Source organism: Bison bison, unplaced genomic scaffold (genome assembly GCF_000754665.1).
Source record: "Bison bison bison isolate TAMUID 2011002044 unplaced genomic scaffold, Bison_UMD1.0 scf7180017864180, whole genome shotgun sequence".
Lineage (NCBI taxonomy): Eukaryota > Metazoa > Chordata > Mammalia > Artiodactyla > Bovidae > Bison > Bison bison.
Window position 1 is genome coordinate 13,610,701 of NW_011494752.1, and position 13,449 is coordinate 13,624,149.

The 13,449-nt window shown below is 42.2% G+C and overlaps 2 protein-coding genes across 2 annotated transcripts in view; one reads left to right on the forward strand and one right to left on the reverse strand.

Annotated features, from left to right (window-relative positions):
• Positions 1 to 1,347, reverse strand: part of ADPRM (ADP-ribose/CDP-alcohol diphosphatase, manganese-dependent) — a 7,463-nt gene extending 6,116 nt beyond the window's left edge. Inside the window, exon 1 of the mRNA XM_010843001.1 lies at positions 1,285 to 1,347. The gene's annotated coding sequence lies outside the window, so the exon portion shown is untranslated. The remainder of the gene's footprint in view (positions 1 to 1,284) is intronic.
• A 66-nt stretch (positions 1,348 to 1,413) lies between these two features.
• LOC104990714 (protein SCO1 homolog, mitochondrial) overlaps positions 1,414 to 13,449 on the forward strand; it is a 20,062-nt gene continuing 8,026 nt past the window's right edge. Inside the window, exons 1-5 of the mRNA XM_010843002.1 lie at positions 1,414 to 1,730; positions 3,208 to 3,298; positions 5,935 to 6,132; positions 6,810 to 6,902; positions 11,547 to 11,662. Of these exons, the coding sequence (XP_010841304.1) occupies positions 1,446 to 1,730; positions 3,208 to 3,298; positions 5,935 to 6,132; positions 6,810 to 6,902; positions 11,547 to 11,662 (783 nt within the window). The 5' untranslated portion in view covers positions 1,414 to 1,445. The remainder of the gene's footprint in view (positions 1,731 to 3,207; positions 3,299 to 5,934; positions 6,133 to 6,809; positions 6,903 to 11,546; positions 11,663 to 13,449) is intronic.

Below are 13,449 nucleotides of genomic sequence, written 5' to 3' on the forward strand. Positions count from 1 at the left end.
AGGCAAGTTCAAGACAGAAAAATTTGTTCAATTAAAAACGATCTGACGTGCTAAGTAAATATTTACTTCCAGCAGATATTCTAGAGAATTCCAGCATAATTCAGGAATCAAGAAACATGGGTAATAGCAGACCACCAACTTCCTGGTTAGCGAGCAGAGGAGCACCCTAGCTAAAGATGCCAGTTCATAGAAAATATCATGTCCCAGGGTCACCATCGCCAGATGCTTCTGCTCAGAAGAAACCTTGGGGGAAAAAAAATCCCCCGCAGGAGTGGGATCCAAAGTTAAGGAAGTTAGAAGACTGGTTTCTCCTGTTTTTTTTTTTTTTTTTCTTTTCCCCTATATTTTGCAAATCCGCCTCAGAGATGGAGAAGGGTAAGATTAAGACAGCAGATGTTGAAGCAAAGGCAAGACAGAATGAACGCGAGTTAAATTTTCGCAAGGAATTAAAAATAAACCTTTGAGTGCTCTCCCCCTCATTAGTGTCAGTCGCTCAGTCATGTCTGATTCTGTGTGACCCCATGGACTGTAGCCCACCAGGCTCCTCTGTCCACGGGATTCTCCAGGCAAGAGTACTGGAGATGTCCACAGGATCTTCCCGACACAGGGATCCAACCCCAGTCTCCTGCATAGCTGGCAGATTCTTCACCGTCTCAGCTACCAAGGAAGACACCCCTCGTTAGCAGAGAGCTTAAATAAACGTAGGCTTGTATCAATTACAGAGCCCAGGAGGACCAAGTCCAGGGCTGGGATATAGCACAGAACAAACGCTACTCCGTACAGTGCCGTTGTTTGTAGTTCGGTCCCTTATAACTTGGGAATATAAGTTCCAGGGAGTTCGGTCATACTTGACTAGTCCTTGTCACCCTGCACTACTCAAATATCCTAATCAATTTTTTTTTCTTTTTCAAGTCAAACAGTATTTCAAGTGCAATGGGTGCAAAGCGGTCAACGACCGGCCTCCTGGCTGGGCTGGCCGCGGGAGCCCAACAGGGTGGGGACGGGGGCTGCCCGGTCCCGCCCGTCTCCCGGCGCCGTTTTCTCTTTTCCAAGGCGGGGGGCGCCGGGGGAGGAGCAGCTGCTGCGGGCGCCGAAGCCTGGGGTCCCTGAGCTGTACTCAGGCCTCTCGGCCCAGGACCCGCCGCGGAGCCCAGCCCCGGAGGCTGCCCCCTCCTCAGGCACTTGCCCCATCCCGCGAGCCCGGCCGTCTACCCGGTCGGACCGGCCCGCGAAACCCCCGCCCAGCCCGGTCCGCCCCGCCTCCGGCCGCGAGGAACCACCTACCGCGCGCCAGCTCCTCGGCGAAATGCTCCCTGGCTACCGGATGGGCTACCGCGTCACCATCGAGCGCAGCGGAAAGAGCGGCCCTCCCTCACTTCCGGAGGAGGCGGAAACGGCGCCGGAAATCGAGGGGCGGGTCAAAGGAGGCGCGGTCTCTCGAGCTCATGGCAGGGCTGTTGCTCGCTCCTGGCCGGATAATGCGGCTTCCGGGCAGCCAACTTTGGCGTCTCTTTCCTCGCGGATTCGGGGTTTGGGGCCCAGGGAAGGAGACCGCTAGCGTCTTGCTAGGGCGGCTCTGCGCGAGGCCAGAGGAGGCATGGCGGGCCTCGGGGCTCGCTGCCTGCTGCCTGGGGAGCCGCCCCCTCAGCACTGCAATGCCGCCCCCGCCCGGGTCGTCAGGACCGCAGTGGAAGGGCAGCGGAGACCCCATGCGCCCCTCGAAGCCCGGGGTGAGTACATACCAGAGCCTTGCCTTTGCTAGTCTCGGCTGTCGGTCAGCCCTGCGCCCTTCCCATACCACTTGGTCATGACCTCAGAAACCACTCTACCTGGCCTCAGGTTGACCACTCAGCCTGCTCACCTGAGTCACAGAATCTCATCCCGCGTTCCCCTCCGTTTTGCACGTACCCCCGTCATTAAAGGGGCTTCCCTTGTGGCTCAGCTGGTAAAGAATCCGCCTGCAATGCTGGAGACCTGGGTTGGAAAGATCCCCTGGAGAAGGGAAAGGCTACCCACTCCAGTATTCTGGCCTGCAGAATTCCATGGACTGTATAGTCTATGGGGTCGCAAAGCGTCGGACACGACTGACCGACTTTCACTTCCAGCGTTAAAGAAGGATACGGACTTGGATTTTAGTTAGCTATTGCGCGAAGAAAATAAGTTTCAGGTTTTTTCAGGGGGTCTCAACCGTAAGTTTGCCATAATTAAAGAGTTAACGTTTTTATAATTTGTCACTCGACTCTCCCTTCAGAGGCTCTGTGTGTTGTATGCTAGTTCTGAGCAAATGTGCGTCATGGTTGCATGCTGGGTATGCTTTTTTCCCTTTGGTTTTTCCTGGATTCTAGGACCGCAAAACAACTTAGGAGCCGCTGCTGCTGCTGCTAAGTTGCGTCAGTCGTGTCCGACTCTGTGCGACCCCATAGACGGCAGCCCACCAGGCTCCCCCGTCCCTGGGATTCTCCAGGCAAGAACACCGGAGTGGGTTGCCATTTCCTTCTCCAATGCCTGAAAGTGAAAGTGAAGTCGCTCAGTCGTGCCCGACTCTTAGCGACCCCATGGACTGCAGCCTACCAGGCTCCTCCGTCCTTGGGATTTTCCAGGCAAGAGTTCTGGAGTGGGTCGCCAGTGCCTTCTCCGTAGGAGCCACTAGGCTGTAGTGATAAGTAAGAGAAGCGGTTATTGGAGCTGGGGGAAGATTAATGAGTTATTTTACTTATCGCGGGACTTGGAAGAAAGTACAAAGAATAATGATGCCATTTGCAAGAAGTTCCACTTCTAAGTCTCTTCTACTTTGGCTTTGTTACTTCTGAAAACTGATTTAGGTTCACTTCCCAGATTTATTTGGTTTATTTCTCAGTATCTGCACAAGCAGGTGATTAACTGATTTTTAAATCAGCAGTTGGGATCTCAAGTCACACGGGGTGACACTCATGGTGCTTGCGTCTTGGGTGCTGTTTTCAGGTGAACAGAAATTGATTTAGGGAACGTTCCCTTGGAAAGAAGTGCCTTAGTAATTGTGTTAGGAGCTCAGATGCTACTGTGTTTTTTCATCCCAAAGTACTGTGAAACATACTGTCTGTTTAACAAGATGTCTGTTTAACAAGATTGAGGCTTCTGTGTATGTATTTTAGAAACTGCTGTAATAAATTTAGTGTAATTAAATGCAGTTTACTAATACTTTTAATTTTGAAATCTCTGCCCCAGTAGCCTGTTTCCTGGAAGTCTTTAGCCGTCACGTTTGCTATTGGAGGAGCTTTATTGGCTGGAATGAAGTACTTCAAGAAAGAAAAGACGGAGAGTATGTAGATGCCATCCAGTGAGCTCTTAATATAACCCTTCCTGGCTATGGACTAGCATCTTGGTGGTGTTGGTGTTAAGCTTTGTATCTTGAAATAATTTTATGTTTATGGTAGAATTGTAAAAATGACAGAGTTCCCACATATCTTCCATGTATCTTCACCTAATGTTACCATCTTGTATAACCATGACTATTCACTATACTACAGGCTTTATTGGGGTTTCATCTGTTTTCCCACTGTCCTGTCTGTTCAGGGCACACTGTCCAACTGTGTGAAAAGACTTGCTGTGGACGGATTAGGATGCAGATGGTAAGAAGTCCAGAGGGTACGAAGATGACTAGGGTGCAGTCCGGCCATCGAGGCGCGCATTGAGTGAAGCAGACACAGAAGCAAAGGACTTCACTCGATGAGGTTCTGCCCGGTCAGGGCAAGTTATGAGAACCTGGGGTGGGAACGCCAGGAGCTGCTCTGAATTAACACTTGGAGTTTAGAAATTGTTTACAAGAACTTTATATTTTAGTGAGTATTTCAGGACTTTTAAGATTTGTTTTAGAAGTTTCTAGTAAATCCCTAAAGTATCACTTACTCTGTTTTGATTCTTTAGAGAGTCTCTTTTGATGCCATTATGCAAAGGATAATGTTTATATCTGGGAGTGAGAATTGTAGGCTTTAGAACCTTAGGAATATAAGCACCATATTGATACACACATATATTTCTTTCGTGTAGCAAGCAGTGTTTTACTAATTACGATTTTCATATTTTAATATGCACTTAAGTTGCTTCAGTTTCAAAATGAAACAAACTTGACAAACTAGGAAAATAATAGTAGAGACAGTTCTAGAAAACCCAAGCTTCTTTTGACTTTAGTTTGGAATTTTCACCTTCTGTTAATAATCTTGTTTTGTAAAAACTTGTATTATGAAACAGTATTAAAAGTGAGAGTACTTGCTGACATACTGCCTTATCATCTCCAAATACTTTATTGTGTATTTTCTACAAACAAGGACGTTCTTAAACATGACCACAATACAATCAACAAAATCAGAAAATTACTACTGTTCAATCTTCAGATCTTGTTCAAGTTTTGCAAATGATACCCTCCTTTTATTTTTTAAACATTTTTTGGCCGTTCCTCATGGGATCTTTGTTTCCCTACTGCGGATTGAACCCTCACTCCCTGCAGTGGAAGCGCACAGAGTCTTAACCTCTGGACTGGCAGGGAAGTCCCAACTGTTGCCCTCCTTTTACAGCAGAAGGATCCAGTGTAGAACCACACTTCATAGCTAGTTCTTTCTGTTCTCCTTCAGTCTGTAACAGTTTTGCAGCCTTTACCTGACTGTCATGACCTTGACAGCTTGGAAGATTATAGTCCAGTGATTTTGTAGACTGTCCCTTAGTTTGGGTTTTTCTGGTGTTTTCTCCTGATTAGATTGAGGATGCTGTGTTCTTGTTGTATTTACTCAGGTGTCACGTGATTTCATTCAATTTGTCCCATTACTGATAAAGTTCAGTCTGATCACTTGATTAAGGTGGTGTTTGTCACGCTTCTCTACTGAAGATGTAATTGTGTGTTTCGTGATGTCCATTTATGTATGTAAATATTCTGTATTTATGCATGTAAATATTCTGTTCCGCATGAAATTCAGTTCATGTATTTATGTCAGTGTGGGCTTATGATTTTCTTGCAAGCCAGTGAGTTGTAGTCCACTATTCTCTTTAGTTTGACACTCCCATTGTCCCAGATTGGTCAATGGGCGTTCCTTCTAACAAACTGTTGTTTCCTTTCAACAGTCCTCCAATATTCTTTTGAGGTCATCCTTAATTCTAGTGCGGTAGAATGTTCTGAGATCATGTACTTTCTCTGCCCTAACCCTGGTACCAGCCATTTCTCTAAAGAGCCTCATTTCCTTTTAGTGGAAGATGATGATATTTGGAAGTCAGGATATGAGCTCATTGCTGTTGGGGTGTGTCCACTCCTGCGTCCTTTTAGTGAACAGAGCTAGGAAAGAGATATACATGTTTATAGCTATATTTATTTCTGTATCTATATGTATTGAAACCATAAGTTCATACACTACCTCCCATCTCTTTCCAGTACCTCAAGGTTTGTTCTACTGTCTCTTTCCATTGTCCTAACTCCTTTTCCATTTGTTTTAACACTTACGTTTAATATTACTTGTTTGATCAGGCTCCTGTATGTAATAACTGAGGTCACATTTCTTCTGTCCTCTCCCCATGCAGCTGCCCTCCTGTATACTCAGGCTCCAACATCACTGCCAGGCCACCTACCTCTCCCACTTGGTCTCAGACATTCTCTTCTGCTGTGACCCTCCTCCACCCCTTCATGGCCACACCTAATGGCTAAGGATTGAATTGCTCTGGAGGAGGAAGGAAATTTTTTTTACTGCTTTTTTTTTTTATAGTCCTTATTATGTACAATAGCATTTCATTTCATTTTACTTTATGCTTATTTCTCTTAAAATATATTTTTTAAGCTTCTTGGAAACAGGCTATTTCTTCCACATTTTGTGCCCGTAGTCATTAATATAGTGTGAACCATAGATGAGGCATTTGAGTACCTGTGGTTAGATTGACTTTTTTTTCCTCTCCTTCTGTGTGTGTTTTTTTTTTAAGAACTGGAGAAGGAACGGCATCGGAGCATTGGAAAGCCTTTACTTGGGGGCCCATTTTCCCTCACAACTCATACTGGCGAGCCCAAAACTGATAAGGACTACCTGGGTCAATGGGTATTGATTTATTTTGGTTTTACTCATTGTCCAGATATCTGTCCAGAAGAACTAGAAAAAATGATTCAAGTCGTGGATGAAATAGGTAAGAAAACTGTCTCATTCTGTAAAAAGTACATACTTGCTTGATGCCCTTAAGGTTACTATGCTTTTCTATTCTTACGTTACCGGTAGGTGGAGGGCTGTAATTATTCAGTTATCTCAGTGTTAGACTTGTTAGTTGCTGTGATTCCTGTGACCTTATTCCCCACCAGAGAGGAAGTTTGTTTTGATGCTAAATGTTAGATTGCTTAAAAATGTCGGTGTGGTCTGGGTCTCCCTTAACTGTGCTTTGTGTCCCTTGCTTTTTGTAGCCTTTCATCACAGACCGTGCCATTGCCTTTCTGCCGGTGACTGCTGGTTAGACTAGGAAATGAATTGTTCCAGGATATTCAGACCTTATTAACAGTTTCCTGGCACTTGAGAAATGGTTGTGGGGGGAGGCGGGGCCGGGAACCCTACAAACACTGGATTGGATTAGAAGACAGGATGTCCACAGGATGTGATTCTGAGTAACAGCATGTCCGCACTGGTGCGGGTGTTTGCTAGGATATGTATCTGACTGCACCATACACGTACATACAGACATGTTTGTACCTGCACTTCCTGAGGCTCCCTTCCCCCCTGCCCCCAATTGGTGTTAGCTGTCCCTCTGTGTTGCCTGACTGCCTTGCTGTGCTGCACACAGAATGTAAATAATAACTAACAAGAACTTTCTTTCAGACAGTATTCCAACTCTGCCAAATTTAACTCCACTTTTCATCACTATTGACCCAGAGAGGGACACAAAAGAAGCCATCGCCAATTATGTAAAAGGTATTTTTTATTTCCAACACTTTATGTCTGTTTAGTGCTTAGCGTTTTTGGAAGATCGGCTCACTCGCACCTTGCAGTGCCTTGTGAGATACACGGACAGGTGGCACCATCACTTGTTGCACAGGTGGGTAGAAAGCTGCTCAGAACTCTGACTCTGGCTGGTAAGTAAATTATTTTGTCACAGGGGAAGGATTGAACTTGGTCTTCATATATCAAAAAGGAAAGAGAGAGCCTTGAGTTGAGAGGCTGTAATTGCTTCTGAGCAATTCATCAGGAGCCTCTTGATGAAATGAAAGAGGAGAGTGAAAAAGTTGGCTTAAAATTCAGCATTCAGAAAACTAAGATTATGGCATCCGGTCCCATCACTTCATGGCAAATAGATGGGAAAACAGTGGAAACAGTGACAGACTTTATTTTCTTGGGCTCCAAAATCACTGCAGATGGTGACTGCAGCCATGAAACTGAAAGACGCTTACTCCTTGGAAGAAAAGCTGTGACCAGCCTAGACTGCATATTAACAAGCCAAAACATTACTTTGGCAACAAATGTCCATCTAGTCAAAGCTATGGTTTTTCCAGTAGTCACGTATGGATGTGAGAGGCGGACCATAAAGAAAACTGAGTGCCGAAGAATTGATGCTTTTGAACTGTGGTGTTAGAGAAGACTCTTCAGAGTCCCTTGGACAGCAAGGAGATCTAACCAGTCAATCCTAAAGCAAATCAGTCCTGAATATTCATTGGAAGGACTGATGCTGAAGCTGAAACTCCAATACTTTGGCCACCAGATGCGAAGAACTGACTCATTGGAAAAGACCCTGATGCTAGGAAAGATTGAAGGCAGGAAGAGAAGGGGACAACAGAGGATGAGATGGTTGGAAGGCGTCACCGACTCGGTCGACATAAGTTTGAGTAGACTCTGGGAGTTGGTGATGGGCAGGAAAGCCTGGTGTGCTGTAGTCCATAGGGTCTCAAAGAGTTGGACATGACTGAGCTATTGAACTGAAGTTCAGTTGCTTCTGATTCCAGCTCAGAACCTCATTCTCCCTTTCGTAAAATTAGGGCAAACATGGATTCTGGGAGTATGTTCATTGGGAGATTAAAGAAAAATAACTAAATATAAACACATTTTTGAACTCAGTGCATATTTTATAAATCTAAAGTATAAATGATAAATACATAGCTGTTTTAAGGAAGAATTTCAGTTCAATCATCTCAACATGTAGTTAAAGCCTATTAGAAGGTACTTTTAAAGGCTAGAAATTATGATAGAATTAAGGGTGAAAATTTAGGTTCTTATGAGTTTGGGTAATTTCTCTGAATTCAAGTTTTTTCAGCTAAAACAAGTGATGAGAACACAGTATTGTGAATCAGCTGTAATTCAATTAAATATAATTCAATTAAGAGAAAATATGTAAAAGGAAAGAAAAGAACGACTTGTTAAAATTCGTGTGATTAAACACTGGAAGCAAAAAAAAAAAAAAATAATAATAATGAGTAAAAATCTGATCAGACAGGTTTTGTAGTTATACTAATGCCTGGAACGTGGGTGCTTAAAAATCAGGAATTTCGATTTTAATTATGGTGAAATTGATTTAAGCTACTGGTCAGAAGGACTAATGAATTGTTTTCTAATTATTTTTATTATATGACACCTAATACATACCCTCGAGAACTTTGAGTTATTTTCAAATGTGTTTTATGAAAGACCTGCTGTATGTTTTATTATTTAACGTATGTAATGAGAGATGGTTGATATATAAAAAGAGTACTTAAAGTACAGCATAGTGTGTTCCTTTTGACACATGTAAGAACTCGGGACACCATCACCACAGTCCGAGTGAACGTATCCGTCACCCCCATCAGCTTCCACGTGCCCCTGCTATTCATGTCTCTCGCCTGCACCTACCTTCTGTCTCCAGGCAACCACTTACCTGCTTTCTGTCGATACAGATTAGTTTGCAAATTTATAAGTTTATGTAAATGGGATTATACAGTATACGCTGTTTTTTTTAATGACTTCCTTCAGTATAATTATGTTGAGATTCATCCATGTTGGTTCAGACAGTAAAGAGCCAGCCTGCAGTGCAGGAGACCTGGGTTCGATCCCTGAATCAGGAAGATCCCCTGAAGAAGGAAATGGCAACCCCCTCCAGTATTCTTGCCTGGAAAATCCCATGGATGGAGGAGCCTGGTGGGCTACACTCCATGGGGTCACAAGGAGTCAGACATTACTGAGTGACTAACACACATACACAGACACACACCTTCAGTGTAATTATGTTGAGATTCATCCATGTTATGGTGTGTATCAATAGTTTATTCATTGTTTTTGTTCAGTAGTATCCCATTGATGGACATTGGAATTATTTCCAGTCTCTGATCCTTACAAATAAAGCTGTTGAGAGCACTCGTGTGCACGTCTTTGTGTGGACACATGCTTTCATTGCCCTTGAGTAAATACCTCGGAGTGGAGTGGCTAGGTCCTGTAATAGGTGAGTGCTTAACTTCTTAAGAAGCTGACAGACTTTTTCCCAAAGTGGTTGTGCATTTTTACACTCCCACTGGCACCACATGAGAGCTCCAGCTCCTCCACATCCTTGCCACACTTGGTAGGGTCAGTCTTTTTAATTTTAGTCGCTTCAGTAGGTGTTCTAGTGGTGTTTCATTGTGGTTTTAATAATGCATTTCCCTTAATAACTTTTAATATTAAGCATCTTTTCATGCCGTTACTTGCCATCTGTATGTCTTTGGTAAAGTGTCTCCACATCTCTCATTTTTATGAGCTGTTTATTTCATTTTACTTAAGTATTTGTTTATTATTTATATTTCTGATAAAAGTCTTTTATCAGGTGTATGATTTGCTGATATTTCCTTTTAGCCTATGGCTTGTCATGTCAGCCATGTATTTTGAAGAGCAGTTTCCATTTTGGAGGGCTTCCCTTGTGGGTCAGCTGGTAAAGAATCCGCCTGCAATGCGAGAGACCTGGGTTTGGTCCTTGGGTTGGGAAGATCCCCTGGAGAAGGGAAAGGCTACCTACTCTAGGATTCTGACCTGGAGGGTTCTATGGACTGTATATTCACAAACACAACTGAGTGACTTTAACTTTTCACTGCACACTTCCATTTTGGAGAAGTTCCATTTATTAGTTTGTTCTTTTATATTAATGGATAATCTTTTTGGTGTCATCTGTGAGAAATACTTGCCTAACCCAAGATTACAAAGGATTATTTTCTCATTGAAGTTTTAGAATTTTTATTATATGTAAGCAGAATTTATATCCACAGCTTACAGGTGTGTCAGAAATTGGAGCAATAGCATTGTTATTTTTTAAAAGCAGATGTAACTCATTGGGTAATAAATGATCTCAAATTTAAATATGTGTCATACTGACTTTTACTTATCATCACATATTAACCAAACTTAGGTATCCCCAAATGAGTAAATGTTTGAGTTGCTGTACCTAATGGAAATACCAAGACCCTATGGTAATATTCTTCATAGTAAGTACAGTGGTTGATGATGATACCATTTCTAGTTGCATTTGGGGAGAATTTTAAGTATTTAAGTTGGTATTTAGAAAATTACTGGAGTTTCAGCAATTGTTTTAAAAGTGCAGCTAGTTCAGGCTTCACTTAGCTTCTCTTCATTTACTCAGAGAATGGGGAAGTAAGACAAACCACCTTGCTTTTTTAGTTTCTGAGCAGTTTTTCAATTTAGAATGAGTTAGACCAGAGAATGATAATGGGTTTCCTCTCCCTTTGAAAGAAAGTGCTGCTGTTAAATGCTGGACTCAGCTCAGTGGTCTGATGAATCCAAGTTTTGTGACTTCCCCAGCTTACTTACACAAATTCCAAAAACTTAATAGCAAATGCATGCTGTGAGATTATGTGCTGGAAAATGAGGCACAGGTGTTTTGACCTGGCATGAACTAATCATCAGCCAAGTTTTTTCTCATATGATGCGATGGAAAACTGTCGTGCTTAATTCATAAGAATATCTTTAAACTTCAGCATATCTCAGAACTATACCTAATGTTTAAAAACAACTAAGTTAACAAAAGTTAAGACAAATAATTAGAATACATTGCTTCCAGCTTTATTAGATAATCATGAAACGATTTGACATACATTATCAAGAACTTTTGGTTTCATTGCTCTTCTCTATTAATACCCTGTTTTAAGTTTCACTGATTTCTGCTCTAATTCTCTTATGCATACTTTGGATTTAATTTTCTCTTTTTCTAGATCCTAAGCTAGAAACTCATACGTTTTATGTCTTCTTTTCTACTATATGCATTCAATAAGTTGTATTTCCATTTTGATTTTTAGTTTCTTTTGAGATTTCTTCTTTGGCCCTTGTGTTATTTAGAAGTGTGTTTAATTTCCATGTGTTTTGGGGATTTTCCAGATATCTTTCTGCTATTGATTTCTGGTTTAATTCCAGTGTGGTCTGTCTTGGTGAATGTGACATATATCACAGAGGGAATTTTTCATTTGTTTTAGATTAATTTCTTCTTTAAAACATGAAAAACTGTTAAGGGACTCACAGGAAGAAAGTAGCAGTAGCTTTATAACTGTTTTTTGAAGTAGGGATGGTTGTTTTTTTGCCTCTTCTTTTTCACTGTCTTTCTCATTTTTTATTTAGAATTTTCTCCCAAACTGATTGGCTTGACTGGCACAAAAGAAGAGATCGATCAAGTGGCCAGAGCATTCAGAGTGTATTACAGCCCTGGCCCCAAGGACGAAGATGAGGACTACATAGTAAGTAAATGCTCAGTTTCAACACCTGGGCGGGCACCCGGGTCTCAGACATTTATAAGCTTTCCATGGCAACTGGCTTTAAAAGCAAAATGAAAACGGTAAATAATCTGAGATGATAGCAGATTCCTTAATAATTAGGGATGCTTGAGAGCCAAAGATGGAGAAGCCCTATACAGTCAGCAAAAACAAGACCAGGAGCTGACTGTGGCTCAGACCATGAACTCCTTATTGCCAAATTCAGACTTAAATTGAAGAAAGTAGGGAAAACCACTAGACCATTCAGGTATGACCTAAATCAAATCCCTTATGATTATACAGTGGAAGTGAGAAATAGATTTAAGGGCCTAGATCTGATAGATAGAGTGCCTGATGAACTAATGAGGTTCATGACATTGTACAGGAGACAGGGATCAAGACCATTCCCATAGAAAAGAAATGCAAAAAACCAAAATGGCTGTCTGGGGAGGCCTTACAAATAGCTGTGAAAAGAAGAGAAGCAAAAAGCAAAGGAGAAAAGGAAAGATATAAACATCTGAATGCAGAGTTCCAAAGAATAGCAAGAAGAGATAAGAAAGCCTTCTTCAGCGATCAGTGCAAAGAAATAGAGGAAAACAACAGAATGGGAAAGACTAGGGATCTCTTCAAGAAAATCAGAGATACCAAAGGAACATTTCATGCAAAGATGAGCTCAGGACAGAAATGGTATGGACCTAACAGAAGCAGAAGATATTAAGAAGAGATGGCAAGAATACACAGAAGAACTGTACAAAAAAGATCTTCACCACCCAGATAATCACGATGGTGTGATCACTGACCTAGAACCAGACATCCTGGAATGTGAAGTCAAGTGGGCCTTAGAAAGCATCACTATGAACAAAGCTAGTGGAGGTGATGGAATTCCAGTTGAGTTATTCCAAATTCTGAAAGATGATGCCGTGAAAGTGCTGCATTCAATATGCCAGCAAATTTGGAAAACTCAGCAGTGGCCACAGGACTGGAAAAGGTCGGTTTTCATTCCAATCCCAAAGAAAGGCAATGCCAAAGAATGCTCAAACTACCGCACAATTGCACTCATCTCACACACTAGTAAAGTAATGTTCAAAATTCTCCAGGCCAGGCTTCAGCAATATGTGAACCGTGAACTTCCAGATATTCAAGCTGGTTTTAGAAAAGGCAGAGGAACCAGAGATCAAATTGTCAACATCTGCTGGATCATGGAAAAAGCAAGAGAACTCCAGAAAAACATCTATTTCTGCTTTATTGACTATGCCAAAGCCTTTGACTGTGTGGATCACAATAAACTGTGGAAAATTCTTCAAGAGATGGGAATACCAGACCACCTGATCTGCCTCTTGAGAAATTTGTATGCAGGTCAGGAAGCAACAGTTAGAACTGGACATGGAACAACAGACTGGTTCCAAATAGGAAAAGGAGTTCACCAAGGCTGTATATTGTCACCCTGTTTATTTAACTTATATGCAGAGTACATCATGAGAAACGCTGGACTGAAAGAAACACAAGCTGGAATCAAGATTGCCGGGAGAAACATCAATAACCTCAGATATGCAGATGACATCACCCTTATGGCAGAAAGTGAAGAGGAACTCAAAAGCCTCTTGATGAAAGTGAAAGTGGAGAGTGAAAAAGTTGACTTAAAGCTCAACATTCAGAAAACAAAGATCATGGCATCCAGTCCCACCACTTCATGGAAAATAGATGGGAAAACAGTGGAAACAGTGTCAGACTTTATTTTTCTGGGCTCCAAAATCACTCCAGATGGTGACTGC